The sequence below is a fragment of the Brassica napus genome, chromosome C6 (genome assembly GCF_020379485.1).
Source record: "Brassica napus cultivar Da-Ae chromosome C6, Da-Ae, whole genome shotgun sequence".
In the NCBI taxonomy this organism is placed as follows: Eukaryota; Viridiplantae; Streptophyta; class Magnoliopsida; order Brassicales; family Brassicaceae; genus Brassica; species Brassica napus.
The window spans coordinates 28594557-28611359 of record NC_063449.1 but is presented as its reverse complement, the minus strand read 5'-3'; the positions used below and the strand labels follow the sequence as shown (position 1 = coordinate 28611359).

The following is a 16803-nucleotide window of genomic DNA, read 5'->3' as shown; positions in this document are numbered from 1 at the left end:
TGGTGAATATATCTGCAAACTGTCGAGCTGAAGGAACGTGCAGGACCCGGACGTGACCAAGAGACACATTCTCGCGAACAAAATGAATATCAATTTCGACATGTTTCGTGCGCTGGTGTTGAACCGGGTTTGACGACAAGTAGATGGCACTAATACAATATACCACTGTGGCTCGAGACAGGGGAATCTTCATTTCGAACAATAGATTACGCAGCCATGTTGCGTCAAAGACGACATTTGCAACACCTCGGTACTCGGCCTCAGCGCTCGAGCGAGAGATGGTGTTTTGTCTTTTAGAAGACCATGACACCAGATTGTCTCCTAGGAATACGCAGTATCCTGAAGTGGATCGGCGAGTAGACGGGCACCCTGCCTAGTCAGCGTCAGAATAAGCGGTAAGGTGGAGTGACTTCGACTTGAGCATGCGAACGCCAAGAGAGATAGTGCCTTTTAGGTAGCGTAGGATGCACTTGAGAGCATTGAAGTGAGATTCTCGCGGGTCATGCATGAAGAGACATATCTGTTGGACTGCGAATGCTATGTTAGGGCGGGTGAAAGTCAAGTATTGGAGGGCTCCAGCCAGGCTTCTATAGAGTGTGGGATCAGAGACCGGTGGGATGTCATTGGCAGAGAGTTTTTGTGTCGTGTCAACCGGCGTGAGACAGGGGTTGCAGTTTGTCATGTTAGTGCGATGGAGGATGTCCGCGGCGTAATTTTGTTGATGAAGAAGAAGGCCGGTTAAGTCGTGTTTCACAGTGATGTCGAGGAAATGGTGGAGAGGGCCCTGATCAGACATTTCAAATTCCGAGCTCAGACTTTTGTTGAGGCGATTCAGCAGGCATGTAGATGATGCGGTGAGAATTATATCGTCAACATAGAGAAGGAGATAGGCGATATCAGCTCCAGAGGAGAGCACGAACAGCGACTGATCAGACGTGCTCTGTGTGAAACCCAAATGACGAACAAAAGAGGCAAACCGTGTGTTCCAGGCGAGGTGATTGTTTGAGTCCGTATAGGGAGCGTTTAAGAGGCACACATGGTCCGGTTTGTTTTTGTCGTGAAATCCCGGAGGCTGGTGCATATACACGGTCTCGTCGAGGTCGCCATTGATGAATGCGTTCTTCACGTCGAGTTGATGCAGAGGCCAATCGCGAGCTAGAGCAACATCAAGGACGGTGCAAATCATTGCCGGTTTGACGACGGGACTGAACGTTTCATCACAATCTATTCCTTGTTGCTGGGATTTTCCATTCGCGACGAGTCTTGACTTGTGGCAGCGAAGAGTGCTATCTACATTAAACTTATGCTTATAAAGCCACATACAACGCACAATGTTAGTATTCTTTGGGCGTGGCACAAGAATCCACGTTCCCTTTTTAATATGAGCATCATGTTCTATATGCATAGAATTATTCCAGAGAGGATCCTTAGCTGCATGAACATGCGACAATGGGAGAGGAGAAATTGTTTTATCAGTATGAAGGCACAAAGAAGTTCGCGGTTTGACTATGCTGCTTTTACCTCTAGTAGTCATGGAATGAGTATTTTGAGTAGGAAGAGGAGGTGGAGCTGGAATTTGAACAGGTGGAGGAGGAACGTGTGGGAGTTGTGTTTGGCGAGGAATTGGTGTAGGAGGAAGCTCCAGGGGAGCAAGAGGAGCTGACGCTTTAACATAGTGTTGAGAGAATGGAAATATCGTCTCATCGAACACGACGTAGCGGGAGAGTATGATGTGTCTAGTGTGCAGATCCAAACACCGGTAGACGCGATGATCTGTTGGATATCCGAGGAACACACACGGTGTGGAGCGCTGAGCGAGCTTGTGCATTGATGTTGGTAGCAAGTTAGGATAGCAAAGGCATCCAAACGTTCGCAGGTGTTGATAGTTGGGCACCATTTTGAACAAGCGAGTGGCCGGTATGTCGTTGTCAATTGCCGCCGATGGGAGTATGTTGAGAAGATGAGCTGATGTATGAAGCGCCTCCACCCAAAACTCAGGTGGAACAGATGCCTAAAACAAGAGTGTGCGGATCATGTTGTTGATGGTACGTAGGATGCGTTCGGCTCGACCATTTTGTTGAGATGTGTGGGGACATGAGAATCACAGACTTGTCCCGGTTGATGCCATATGGTCTTTGAACGCACGGTTATCATACTCTCCACCATTGTCGCATTGCAATGATTTGATAGAGCTATGGAATTGTGTCTGCACATAGTTAGAAAAGTGAAAATATTTTCCAAACGTATCACTTTTACGGTGGAGGGGATATACCCAAAGAAAATGTGAATATTGATCAAGAAACACAAGGTAATACTTAAGACCACTATTACTGATAACAAGAGAGGTCCAAATGTCAGAGTGCACAATTTCAAAGGGATGAAAAACAATAGTGTTTGACTTATAAAAAGGTAAACGAGTGTGTTTGCCAAGTTGACATGCTTGACACAAAGTTGTTAAGTCTGTTTTTGGAAGAGAATGAGAAAAAGAAGACAATATACGAGAGAGGGTAGAGTTGTTGGGATGCCCGAGACGCTGGTGCCAAATGGAGCTATTCAGTGACGTTGTTGTGAAGGCGGAAGGAGAAGAGAGTGGTAGTGAGGGCGTCACTGAATATAAGGGTCCGGAGCTATCACACCGGAGCAGTTTGTTTCGAGTCCGAAAATCCTTAATACAAAAACCAAATGGATCAAACTCAGTGTCACATGAATTATCTGTGACAAACTTGCGAACATATATGAAATTTTTGATTATGTCAGGGCAAACCATAACATTGCGAAGATCAAAAGAGCGAGAAGGAGAAACAATTTTACCATGACCAGAGTTCTGAACAGCAGCTACGTAACCATTACCAAAGGTAACCGGAGTTATGGTGCTCATATTAAAAACAGATTGTAGGTTACCTGCGTTGGAGGTGATGTGCGTGGAGGCTCCATAGTCCATGTACCATGCGTTATCTAGTTCCTGAATGGTCCTCATGTTGAACGCATGAGCAAGGCCAGGAGGGAATTGAGTCATTTGCGGAGTTGTTGTCATCTGCGCCATATATGCTTACTGATTCGGACGTGAGGGTTGAGAGCCGAGAATGCCTTGAAAAGCAGGTGTCCCTTGTTGATGCTGGTATTGCTGGAAAGGTCCTGGTGAGTAAGGAGCGTACCTCGGAGAAGGATAAGCAAAGTGGGGCGGCATCGTTACATAGGCAGGGGGCTGCTGGTTGTAGTACCATGGTGAGCCAAACTGAATCTGCTGCCAATTGTTATTGAAGCGTCCTCTACCTCGAGAGCGACCGTTTACGCGATTACGGCCTCTGTTTCCACGACCGGAGTGGTGGTGATTGTTGTTATTGGCGGACCGAGGGTTTTCATCAGCGCCGGTATACAGTACCGTGGAGGAAGAAGAGTTGTCTTGATGACGTGGTGATGGTTTCACCTGTCTGGCGAGGCGAGTCTCTTCCATCTGTAGCATTGATCGAGCCTCCAGCAGGGTTGGAAACGGTGACTTGTGTTGGATCACATTAATGATCGAGTCAAATTTGTCGGACATACCATTGAGGAGATGCGAGACCAGAGCCTGTTCTGTCACGGGAGCATCAATGTTAGCGAGCAGATCGGCGGTGGACTTCATCTTCTGGCAGTACTCGTGCACGGAGAGATCGCCAATGACCAGCGTTCGGAGGTCGTTCTCTAGTTGGAGGGCACGAACTTCCTTGTTGTCACGAAAGATGTTTTCAATGGAGGGCCAGAGATCACGTGTCGTAGCGTTCTTCTTGAGAACGGTATCAATGATGGAGTCAGATATGGTGCCGTAGATCCACATCTTGACTAGGCCATCACGTTCCTTCCACTCTTTTTCGGTCGTAGGAGTCGAAGAGGAGGAACCGTCAATATGGTGTGAAACACCGAAGCTTACACAGTGGGTTTCAAAGAGTTCACGCCACTTGTCATAGTTAAGCTTTGACATATCAAGAGAAGTAGGGATGTACGCTTTGATTTGCGAGATCCCGTATGGTTTATCACTTGTCGATGCAAGAGCAGACATAGTTTCTTAACAGAAGAAGAGGAAGGTTTGATAAGTAGAGAGGGAGAAGATACGAAGAGGAGGAAGAAGAAGAGAGCGGAGATAGGATCGATCGCTATTAGCTTAGTGGCTAGGGTTTAGCGTCTGATACCATGTAAGATAGGAAACTCCGTATCCGATATCATTATATGACAAGAGTATATATATAGTACATAGAAGGAATATTCTAGAAAGAATATCTAGTGTATCTACAAGATACATAATATCTAAACCGTATATACTCTAACAACTACATACAGATATTCGAAACCGTGTGGACACTTTGACCCAATGGACTTTACAGTCACGTATTTTAGAATTTAGATAGGTCTTGCCTTCTTGATGTTCTATTATATATATATAACACATATGATATAATTCCTATGACACCGTCACACACAAAACACAACCACATGTTATGCATGTAGCCATGTATAGTATAAATATGCATGTGTTCAGATCCAAGTCTATTTATAAGTTATTAAAGCCTTGTCTTGATATAACCCCTCATCAACTAGTTGTTAGCATCAAAGTCATATATGGATCATCTAATTTCTCTTATTTCTCCAATACCCTCTTCAAACAGGTTCTTGAACGCCTTTTATTTATTTGTGTGTAGTATAGTTTCTTCCTATGTAATTAAATAACTATTGCTAACTTGGTTTTGATAATTGTTGTGATTGTTAAAGATGGTGGTCGGAAGAAACAATGGCAGTTGTGACCGGAGCAAACAAAGGTATAGGTTTTGAGGTGGTGAAGATGTTATCGAAGCTTGGACTAACCGTAGTCTTAACCGCCAGAAACGCCAAGAATGGAAGCATCGCATCCGATTCCCTCCGCCGCGATGGCTTTCAAAACGTTCATTTCTTTTGGCTCGACGTCTCGGATCCTTCTTCCATCTCCGCCTTTGTCTCCTGGTTCCTTCTCAACTTTGGCGTACTCGACATTCTAGTAAGTACAATGTGTTTTGTTTTGATTGTTTGTAATTATATGAAAAATATCATCAAACTACAATGAATCATAGAAACTTGATTACTTCTTTTTTATATAGTAATTAATGATGATATACATTGTTTTGATAATTTTGATAAAAAAACAAATCCATTCAGTTTTCTTTAACGAAACTAAAAGATATTAAAAAACACGCGCCTTTGAAAAATCTTCTCAAGCTGAGGTCAACCTCTTTTCTCCTCCACCGTCACTCTCAGCGGCGACGGCCCCAACCCGCCGCCATGGCAAAGAAAAAAACCCCCAAACAGCCGGTCCCTGCCCGGAAATCTCCATCCCCCCCTCCGTTGAAGGTCTCTGTTCCCCCAATTGAAGATCCGGTGCCTGAGTTTGACCCAGCCACTGTGCTTGATTTACCAAGCGTTTCTCTTGGAAACACAGACTGTGAAGTCCCTCTATCCCCATCCCTGTCCACTGAGCTTGATATTCATCCCGCTCTGGTCTCTGACGCGGAACCCCCATATTCTGAAACCCTAGCTACAGTGTCCTGTGATGTCCCTGTAGTTAAAGAAGGTTCCACCGTCCTCGCTGTCCAAGCTAGTGCGGAAAAGGTTGCAATTGTCTCCTCATCTGTCCCCGAGCAGTCTAACTCTCTGGTCACTTCCTCTGCTCCTGACCTGACGAAAGCTCCGTCTTCCTCTGTTGAGCAGGCTAAGTCACCAGCCGAAATATGGAAGGGCTTTGTCAAACCCACACAAATCAAACTTCAACCGAAAGAAACACCCTTTCTACTGGAATCTGGTGAACCTTGTGTTACTATCCCGAACTCGGTGGTGGAGAAGAACAAGAAAGCTTGGGAATACTTCATTATTGGTCAATTCTACGAAGAAGCCCCGGCTCGAGGTGCTGTACATGCCATTGCAAATGGTATTTGGAGCAATCAGAGAAGGGACATTTCAGTATCCAAAATGGAAGGGAACTCTTTCCTATTTCGTGTGCCTTGTCCTAACGCTCGACGCAGGATACTCAGACAAAATTTCTGGCAGATAGATGGCCAAACAATGTTTGTTGCCAAATGGGCTCCGGGCTTGCAGCAAGTAAAGCCGGAACTTGAAATGGTGCCTGTGTGGCTGGAGTTCACGGGAGTTCCGCTCCAGTTTTTCAACAGTGAGGCTCTCCAAGAGATTGCAGGCATAGTGGGTCACCCAGTCTGCTTGCATCCTTCGACAGAGAATCTCACAAACATTGAAGTAGCGAAAGTCTATACAGTCATTGACCCTAGCAAGCCTCTCCCTGCCTTTGTTAATGCGAGATTCCAAAATGGTGATACTAGGAGAATAGCTGTAACGAGCCCTTGGCTGCCCTCTCAATGCACCTTTTGTAATAAGCTAGGTCACACCATCTCACGCTGCAAAGCTGCTCCGAGAACCTGTGCTGCTTGCAACTCAGTTAGGCATACCACTGAAAATTGCCCGCGAGGTCTTAACTTGCCCCCGAAGGATAAAGGGAAGGCCCCTATAAAGAGTCTGCTGCCTATTGTTTCCCAGAACAAGAGAGAGTCTTCTCCCAAGCAGGTGTATAAGGAAATACAGAAGAAAACAAATGTTCCTTCTTATTATGTATTAGCTCGGGATTCCGTCGCTAATGCAGCAGCCGTGTTTAAGGAAGCCGAAACAAATGAAGGTCCCTCTTCGGTTTCGAATTACGGGGTTACGGTTGCCACAGTTCACGATCTCAATAAAGTCCAACTCTATGTTGATCTCTCAGGATCTCCGGGCCACTCTCTCATCGCCTCATCATCCTCTGGTGAATCATCCGCGGAACTGGACTCTATTCCTGGTGATGAGGACAACCCAGGGGATTCCCAGGATGAATTCATAGAAGTCATCTCTAAGCGCTCTAAGAAGCAACTAAAGGATAAGGAAAAGTCAAGAGCTAGGGTTAGAGGCCCTCAAATCCTCTAAATTTTGCCTTTTTTATGGATATTTTTTGTTGGAACATAAGAGGTTTCAATGATTCTGTAAAGCGGAGAGGTTTTAGAAAATGGTTCAAAAAACACAAACCTATATTCGGTGGTCTCATTGAGACGCATGTACAGCCGGCTAAAGCGTCGACTATAGTATCTCGTACGCTTCCGGGTTGGTCTTTTGCTACTAACTATGAGTTCTCTGATCTCGGGAAGATATGGCTTCTATGGCACCCTTCGGTTCATGTCGCAGTCATCTCGAAATCTCTACAAGTTGTTACTTCTCGGGTTAAGCTGCCATCGCTCAACTCCGAGTTTATTGTCTCGCTGGTCTACGGCTCTAACTGTGCTATTGAAAGGCGTCAGTTATGGTTGGAACTTGAAGCTACTGCTAATAATCCTGCTATTGCGTGTTCTCCTTGGCTCATTCTTGGTGATTTCAATGAAATCATTGCTACTTCTGAGCATTCAAATGAAGCAAACATTGCCATAAATAGAGGAATGCGTGAATTTAGGGAATGTCTCATCCGCTGTGATCTTTCAGACCTTCCCTACCGTGGAAATTCTTTCACTTGGACGAACAAACATGTTTCTAAGAAGCTGGACAGGATTCTGGTCAATGACACTTGGCTGCAAACCTTCCCCGACTCCCTGGCTGTCTTTGGAAAACTGGGAATTTCTGACCACACTCCCTCGTGCCTCTTCATGGATCAGTTTAGGCCCAAGCAGAAGCATCCGTTCAAATTTTTTGCTCACCTAAACCAGCACCCGGAGTTCTCAGATATCATAAGGGGTTGTTGGCATGGTTTGGCTTTCTCTGGCTCTCGTCAGTTAGCTATCTCCAAGAAGCTTAAAGAGCTAAAGCCGGTCATCAGATCTTTTGCTAAAGAAAATTATTCAAATCTGGAGAAACGAGTGGTGGAGGCTTTTGATAATCTCTCTCATTGTCATCAACTCACTCTTTCTTCCCCCTCTCCTTCAGCTGCTACAGCAGAAGAGGAAGCTCACCGTAAATGGTTTGCGTTAGCCAAAGCAGAAGACTCTTTTCTCAGACAGCGTTCAAGAATTCAATGGAAGTCCTTCGGAGATGCAAGCACAGCTTTCTACCATAGGTCTATAAGGACTAGAAGGGACCAGAACCAAATTGATTTCTTCATTGATAACGATGATAATATCATTGACTCCCTGGAGGGCATTAAGGCGCATGCTGTGTCGTACTTCAGCTTGCTTTTGGGTGGCTCTGTTAATCACACATCCTCTTCGCCCCAAATCATCTCAGACATTGTCCCCTTCAGGTGTTCACAAGAATCCGAAAATGTGCTAAACAGTCCCTTCACCGCCTCAGATATTCAACAGGCCTTCCTCTCCCTCCCAAAGAGTAAGGCTCCGGGTCCGGATGGTTACCCAGGAGAATTTTTTCAAGCAAATTGGGCTGCAGTGGGTAAGGATATGATTGATGGGGTCAATGAGTTTTTCGCCACAGGATGTCTCCTTAAGCAATGGAACGCAACCATCATCTCATTAGTGCCTAAGAAGACGAATGCCTCACGTATCTCTGATTTCAGGCCAATATCTTGCTGCAACTCCGTTTATAAGGTCATCTCTAAGCTTTTAGCTAATAGGCTAAAAACGGTTTTGCCGCAGATTATATCAAATGTGCAATCAGCTTTCATCCCGGGCAGATTATTGGTGGAAAATGTTCTCCTGGCTACTGAATTGGTTCAAGGATACAACTGGAAATCCATATCGAAGCGGTGTATGCTTAAAGTTGATCTTAAGAAGGCCTTCGATACTGTGAATTGGGAGTTCATTTTGAACACTCTTGAAGCCTTGGCTTTTCCTCCTAATTTTCGTCACCTGATCCGACAATGCATTACAACTACTAGATTCTCTGTGGCCATCAATGGTGAATTATGTGGATACTTCAAGGGATCTAAAGGGCTGAGGCAGGGAGACCCCCTTTCACCCTATCTTTTTGTACTGTGCATTGAGGTTTTCTCGCAGCTACTGAACTCAAAATATGCTGATGGTTCGATTGGCCACCATCCAAACGCGGTCAACCCATGTGTCTCTCACCTCGCCTTTGCTGATGACATTATGGTATTCTTTGATGGTGAGCGGTCTTCCCTGCAAAACATCTCCAACACGTTTGATATATTCTCGGGATGGTCTGGCCTTGAATTGAACAGGATGAAAACAGAGCTTTATACTGCAGGCTTGACTCAGAATGAAACCTCCGAACTCTCAGATCTTGGCTTCACTCTAGGCTCTCTACCAGTTCGTTATCTCGGGCTTCCTCTTATGCATCGTAAGCTGCGGCTGGAAGACTACAGATCACTCATTGACAAGATTACCGGCTGCTTCTCTTCATGGTCTAACAGAGCGCTTTCTTACGCTGGGCGAAGAGAACTGATATCTTCAGTTATCTATGGTATTGTAAATTTCTGGACTTCTGCGTTTATCCTACCGAAGGGATGTTTGAAGCGCATCCAAAGTTTGTGTTCTATGTTCCTATGGAGTGGAAAGATCTCTGGCCCGGTCCAATACAAAGTTGCTTGGACCACTGTCTGCCTACCAAAGGCGGAGGGTGGGTTAGGACTACGGGATTTTGGTCTCTGGAACAAAACGTTATGTTTAAAACTGTTGTGGTTGCTATTTGCAAATGCCGCCTCTCTTTGGGCGGCCTGGATGAAGTCAAACAGGATCAGGGATGAAAATGTTTGGAGCTGCGATGTGGATAGAGCAAAATCTTGGACATGGCGTGCTCTCCTCCACCTGCGGTACTTGGCCTCTCGATTCATAAGGGCTCGGGTTGGCAATGGTCGACTGATCAGCTTCTGGTGGGATATTTGGACACCTTTCGGTAAACTCATTGAATATTTCGGACATGATGGTCCTCGAGAGCTGTCTATCCCTATTCAGGCATCCATCTCCACCGCTTGCAACTCTGAGGGGTGGATCGTACGCGGGGCAAGGTCGCCTGCTGCTGAGATGCTTCAGATATTCCTTACCACGCTTCCACTCCCCTCCCTTGTAAGTGAAAATGACTCTTTTGTTTGGCTTGTTAACGACACTGCTCTAGAAAGTTTCTCGGTCAAACGAACTTGGGAAGTCCTGCGTCACAGAGCTCCGACACAACCTTGGTCCTCTTGTATCTGGTTCAAAGGTGCGATACCCCGCCATTCCTTCAATATGTGGCTAGCTCAGCTAGACAGGCTACCTACAAGAGCTCGTCTATCCCAATGGGGCACCAATTTCCCATCATCTTGCTGCCTCTGTAATATCTATACAGAAGACATAGATCATCTCTTCTTTCGCTACGAATGGAGTGCTGATCTCTGGAATATCTGTCTGCGCAGAATGGGATACTCCTTTGCGGGATTTCACACATGGTTAGCCTTCTCCGAGTGGCTTAGCCTGCGTGATATATTTGTCCCTAGGTTACTCAAGCGCCTAGTGGCCTCAGCAACAATCTACTCAATTTGGTCTGAAAGGAACAAGCGTTATCATGATAACATATCATCGTCTCCAACAACCATCTTCAAGCTACTAGACCGTTTCATTAGAGATGCAATTCTGTCCAAGAGAGATCAAAAACAGAGTTGCGGACTAATGCAACACTGGCTTTCTAGGGAGTGAAATACTTGCTCTTCCTCTCATATGCTTTGCCTTGTTTTTATTATTTTTGCCAAGGTAAACCATAGTATGAAACAACCGATTGTAATAATTTACAAACTCTACCCATTTTAATGGAATTCACATATTTGGCAAAAAAATACTAAAAGATATTATACCTCACAATTTTCTCTCGAAAAAGATTTCATCATATTTTATTATATGATAATTATATCATTTTACATTTTTTGTTTGCATTTTGGGAAATTTTGGTAGTTTGATGAGGCCAATAATCGTTTTTTTTTTGGGGCTCAGGTGAACAACGCGGCCGTTTCATTTAACGCGGTCGGCGAAAACTCAATCAGAGAGCCAGAGACCATAATCAAGACCAATTACTACGGTGCCAAGCTTTTAACGGATGCACTTTTGCCGTTATTTCGCCGCTCGGTCTCCGTGGGACGCATCCTTAACATTAGCTCAAGGCTTGGCGCATTAAACGTAATACATAGTTTCTTTCTCCTACTCTATTTTTTTTTTGAATTCATCTTTTACCAAAGAGAAGTACTCGCTATTTTCAGTCTTGTTAGGACAATATTAAACGTTAGATACATATAAACATATATATATATATATATATATATATATATATCATATTGTTTTTTAATTTGTATATATATATCATGCAATATCAAAAAGCTATTCTATTAATTCATAACAGTCTTGATCATTTCTTTTGAATCCGAATATATATAGATGCAGCGTCAAGTTAACTTTTTCTATTATCTATCATGCATAATATTTATTTTAATCTATCATGCATGCCATTTGACATTTCGTGTTTTTCTGCATATAGAAACTGAGAAACCCTAGTTTAAGACAAACCCTAGAAAGTGAAGAGCTCACGTACGAACAAATCGATGCCACAGTCACTCAGTTTCTTGAAGACGTGAGCAAAGGGACGTATGAGGAGAATGGATGGCCGGAAAATTGGTCGGACTACGCCGTCTCCAAGATGGCCTTGAACGCTTACTCTAGAGTCTTGGCTCGACGTTACGACGGCAAAAAACTAAGTGTGAATTGCTACTGCCCTGGTTTCACTCGTACGTCTATGACAGGTGGTCAAGGGACTCACACGGCGGAAGAAGCTGCCGCAACCATCGCCACGTTGGTTTTGCTTCCTCCGGAGAAGTTGACCTCCGGCAAATTTTTCATGTGCGTGGAGCCCAATAAGATTATTTCCAGGTTGTAAATTTTATAGTTAATATAATCATTATTGAATATTGACAATTATTAATTGCTTACTGGAGCATATAAAAAGTCGTCAGCCTTTCTGTGATTTAATATAGGGCAAATTTCCAAAATAGCACATTTCTAAGTTTTTATCACAAAATAGCACTCAAAAACTAAAATGACCAAAATAGCACATTTCTAAGTTTATCCTTTGAAAATTTTAATTTTTTTATTTTTCAAAATTTAAAATCTTATCCCCAAAACCTCATTTCTCAACTCTAAACCCTAAACTCTAAACTCTAAACCCTAAACTCTAAACCCTAAACCCTAAACCTTAAACTCTAAACCCTAAACCCTAAACTCTAAACCCTAAACCCTAAACCCTAAACTCTAAACTCTAAACCCTAAACCCTAAACTCTAAACCCTAAACCCTAAATCCTAAACTCCACTCTTTAACTCTAAACCCTAAGTTTGTGACTTTTGATAAAACATTAAATGCTATTTTTGTGATTTTTGACATGCTAGTTTGGAAACAAAAACTTGATTTAGTGCTATTTTTGTTTTTTTCTCTTTAATATACTAAAGGAGTTTTTATATATGTGTATGTGTCGATAAATAACATATTTTATGTACAACGGTGGTTATTAAAGTATCTGAACTCATATCAGATATTAATTGAGTGATGAAGATATAATAAACAAAGAGAAATGATAAAATATTAGAAAAATATCTCACATTCGTATATTATAAATATGATTATTACCTTATATATGAAACTTGAATTATTTTATAGTTATTCTTTTTACTATATTTCTTTGTGATATGTCCATATGTTTAAACCAAATTTTGGTCGATAAATATATTATTTCGAAAACAACTCTATCTGATTATGTCTATTTACATAAAAAAATACAACGCATCTCGCTCTAGCTTTCTTCGTTAATGAATCCACACAAATTTCCAGCTCGTAGGAATATGAATTAAAATTAAGCTCTCAAAATCATCTGAAAAAAAATGAAACGCATGTATCTTTGAGGTGAAGTGCTCTTGAAGTTATTTTACTATACTTTAAAAATATTTTTAAAATAATGTGAATGAAAGTGGTCTTGAAGTTTGATTCGGTTTGGTTTTGCTGGTAAAGGAGGTTATGAATGATGGATGATGTCCCCATTAATTAACTTCCAAAATTTCATAGCAAGTTCCTCAAGGGCCTAGGCCCGTTTGCATCAATATTAGGTACATTGGCCTATGAATGAACTCAAGCTTATGTATTTGAAGACATTAGGGTTTTCACTGTTTCTGCAGCCGCCTTTACTTCTTCTATATAAAAGTCATCAAAGGGCATAATTTTCATAATCATCTCTAAGTTCAACTTTTAAGTTCTTTCTTCATTGTCTACTAGGTTTGTTAGCTTTTCAGTTTAGTTTTTGAACTTCTATTTTGTGTTAAAGCTTTTTTTCAAGAAAGAAAGCCAATTTGCAGAGCAATGACGTCAAAATATAAAAAATGGCGTGAGTTGCCTTGAAGGTTGGCAATAACAATAAGCGATTCTCCGTGCCTATCAAGTTTTCTTTATACTGATTGTGGCCTCGAACAAGTCGCTACATTCATTAGCCTTATCAACTCCAAACTCATTTTTTTCTATAGGTTTTAATCTTTATCAACTTCTTTATAATATGTTTTTCCCACTGGATCCAGTTATTCACCTGGGATCTATAGAAGAACGACCTTTAGATTTGACCGTGTATTGTATGTACATTTTCATGGAACGTTATCTGGGACTATAACAGCTTCTTACAGACAAGACCAGCTATGTGTCGGACGTTCAATGATTGAGGCTAGTCCTGTTTAGACTAAAAATCCGAAAAGCTGTTATGTTGTATCGTCATCTTTAGAACCAGACTTCCCTAACAAAATCTATATCATTATTACCGACCCAATCAATTCTTTAATATGTTATCGACTATGGATATATAGAACTACCTCTAGAACTACCTCTATATCTGGGACAATAACGGCTTCTTAAATAGGACACATTCAAAGATTGAGCCACATGGCCCACATAATATTCAGAAAATCAAATACAAATAGCTGTTTTGTCTTATCTAATCTTTAGAACCACACTTGTTTGTTATGGATCCAACTAAAACGAATCTTAGTTCTTCTTCCTAAATCATGCTTGAGCTCATCAAATATTTTGATTCTTGGTGAATTAAAGCTAAATAGTTTTTAACTTTTTATATAAAAAAAGATATAAAAAAAAGAAAGAATAAAGCTAAATATTTAATGCATAACGCATCGAGATCAAATTGTTTACATATGAAATTAGATAAACAGAAACATCACAAGTTTAGAAGAGGAGACTGTGTGGCCTATGTAATGTGCGCATACCTCCAGAAACATAATACAATGGGCTCTCTGTTGCTGCACCAAAGCAATCTCTACCAATGTAATTGTGCATAAATCTCATCTTTTTAGTATTCAAAGAATCAACTTTATTTGGCAAATTTCAATAATCAGCGTCCATGTGAGACTAAGAGTGTGTAAACGTGGATGAATTCAAACCAAGTAGCATTTCCATCGAAGTCTCAGGCAATCCTCTCAACTTCTCATCCCTCATGACATCAAGAAGATTATCCGGAAGCTGTGAAACTCCATTCAAGAACTGCATAACAGTACTCATCGCTGGTCTAATCGATACACCTTGATGCGAGCACAACACACCAAGCTTCAAAACAAGCTCAACCTGTCCCCTGTTCTGTTCCTGACGTATGTTTTCTTCAGCGGCATCAAGAATATCTTCTCCTTTCTCCCAAAGCTCCACTATCCAATCCACAAGAACTTCTTCATTCTCCACTGCACGTCTCTCTATCAACCGTCTACCGCACACTACTTCAAGCATAACCAACCCAAACGCGTAAACATCGGTGCTTGTAGTTGCTCTCCCTGTTCTTAGCAGCTCAGGTGCAATATACCCGAACGTTCCAGCTACTTTAGATGTTTGCGGATCAAATCCCTGATCATACAGCTTAGCCAATCCAAAATCTCCTAGCCGTGCATTCATCTCATGGTCGATTAATACATTAGCCGGTTTAATATCTCTATGTATAATGACCTGTACCCATTCTTGATGCAGATATAGTAAAGCAGATGCAACATCTTTTATAATCTTGAAACGTGTCTCCCAAGTAAGCCGTTCTTGATTCTCACCGTTACGGTATAGATACTTGTCAAGACTTCCATTAGGCATGAAGTCATAAACCAAGTAGAGATGTTCTTTATGCCTACAATACCCCAAAAGCCTGACTAGATTTGGATGTCTGAGCCGACCAATTGTCGATATCTCGGCTAGAAACTCTCTCATCCCTTGCCTTGAATCATGAGAAGTCCGTTTCACAGCAATCTCTGCATCAGAACCAGGAAGTGTGCCTCTATAGACTTGACCAAAACCTCCTCTTCCAAGAAGTTGTTTCTCCTTGAAACCCTTTGTGGCATTGGAAAGCTCCTTGTAAGCAAACCTATGAGGTCCATATTGTATCTCCCATTCCTCAAGAACTTCTTTAACTTTCTTGTGTCTCAAGTAAAAGACTAAACCAAACCACAAGGCGATAAATGCAGCGATTACGGATACAGTTAAGCAGACCGCTAAAACGGTTCTTGTTCTGTGAGATGCTTTCTTTGGATATGGAGGAAGGTTTGGTTGCCTACCAAACTCCAAACTCGGATAACTGATCTCTCCAACAATAAACCAACCCATCATGTAATGAACTGCACCAACTGAACCAGTTGAAGCAGTGAATCCAAGATACATTTCCTCAAGCAAATATGGAGAAAGATCTTGGTTTAACGACAAAAGCGGTTTTCGAGGAGGAACAGAGATCTCGGCAGGGAAGAGAGTAACATTAAGCTGTTGATCAGGCTGACTATAAACTATAGAAAGCCTCATTACATTTCTACTAATCAAAGAAAGATTCTTAAACTGTCCATCTTCATCATCATAGTAACCAGCAGAAGCAGAGACAACAGATCTCATATCATTGATGTTAATCCCAACATGATTATCATCAATATCACCAAACTCTTGGTCTTTATGTATATCTAACTCGATAGCTATCACGTTGTTAGAGCTTTTACCGTTGGTTGTTTCGTTGAATATACCTAAGTATTGATCAGAGGAAGCTCCGGGGAGGCCTCTTGTGGGAGAGATAACGAAAGCCATACCGTGTGAGCCTTGGTTGTTATGCTCAGGGACGATAGCGAAGAAGAAGTTGATGGAGAAAGATGTTGTGAGGTTTGTTGATGGGTTTGTGAATGAAAGTGGTTCGCTGTCGAAAGCTTGACCGTGTGTGTGTTTTGTCGTGTTTGTCAACGTGAAGTAACCGTTAAAGCCGATTCCTACGGATCCTGCTGGGAGGAAGTAGCCATGGGAGTTGTTAAACAGAGTTAGGAACAGAACAAGAACGGCTTCAAAGAGAGTAAGTTCACGAGACATTTCTTGGTTGTAGTTTTCTTTGTTTGTGTGCAAGACTTTTTGGTTGTAGTTATTATCATCTCTTTGACGTCGAGAAGTTACATGGAAGATAATTCCTTTCTCAAAAAAAGAAGTTACATACTTGCATGGAAAAGTCAAAGAGGTTGACTTTTAGGACATTATGGGCTTTTCAAAGTCGGGTCAAAGTTTGCAGCAGGAAGGGTTTTGAATCTTTTTGTAAAAGCCTACCCCGCGGCGGGAACTATCCGTTCTGTGGGTCTTCACTGATTCTCGCGTTTAGATTACTACCTGCACCACGTGCATTAAAAAAATTTAAAATATTTTTTAACAGATAAATATAAATTATATTTTAAAACAAAATTTTATTAATATTATAAATTTTCTTTTTCGTATCAATATTTTAAGAGAAAAAGACAAAAATAGCACTAAATCAATTTTTTGTTCCCAAACTAACACTCAAGGTCAAAAGTCACAAAAATAACATTTAATGTTTTATC

The 16803-nt window shown here is 41.9% G+C and overlaps 2 protein-coding genes and 1 non-coding gene across 3 annotated transcripts; 2 read left to right on the top strand and 1 right to left on the bottom strand.

Moving 5' to 3' along the window:
- Nucleotides 1-4513: 4513 nt before the first annotated feature.
- Nucleotides 4514-11957, top strand: LOC106405534 (salutaridine reductase-like). The gene is made up of 4 exons (XM_013846054.3): nucleotides 4514-4640; nucleotides 4744-5005; nucleotides 10899-11081; nucleotides 11437-11957. The coding sequence occupies exons 1-4, from the start codon at nucleotides 4594-4596 to the stop codon at nucleotides 11830-11832; spliced, it is 888 nt and encodes a 295-aa protein (XP_013701508.1). The 5' UTR covers nucleotides 4514-4593; the 3' UTR covers nucleotides 11833-11957.
- A 1301-nt stretch (nucleotides 11958-13258) lies between these two features.
- Nucleotides 13259-16562, bottom strand: LOC106405595 (L-type lectin-domain containing receptor kinase V.5-like). Its single transcript, XM_013846123.3, has one exon. The coding sequence runs from the start codon at nucleotides 16304-16306 to the stop codon at nucleotides 14348-14350; it is 1959 nt and encodes a 652-aa protein (XP_013701577.1). The 5' UTR covers nucleotides 16307-16562; the 3' UTR covers nucleotides 13259-14347.
- On the top strand, nucleotides 13296-13422 carry LOC125589478. Its single transcript, XR_007325666.1, has one exon. It is a non-coding gene; the product is annotated as a small nucleolar RNA snoR86 (small nucleolar RNA).
- Nucleotides 16563-16803: the final 241 nt, after the last annotated feature.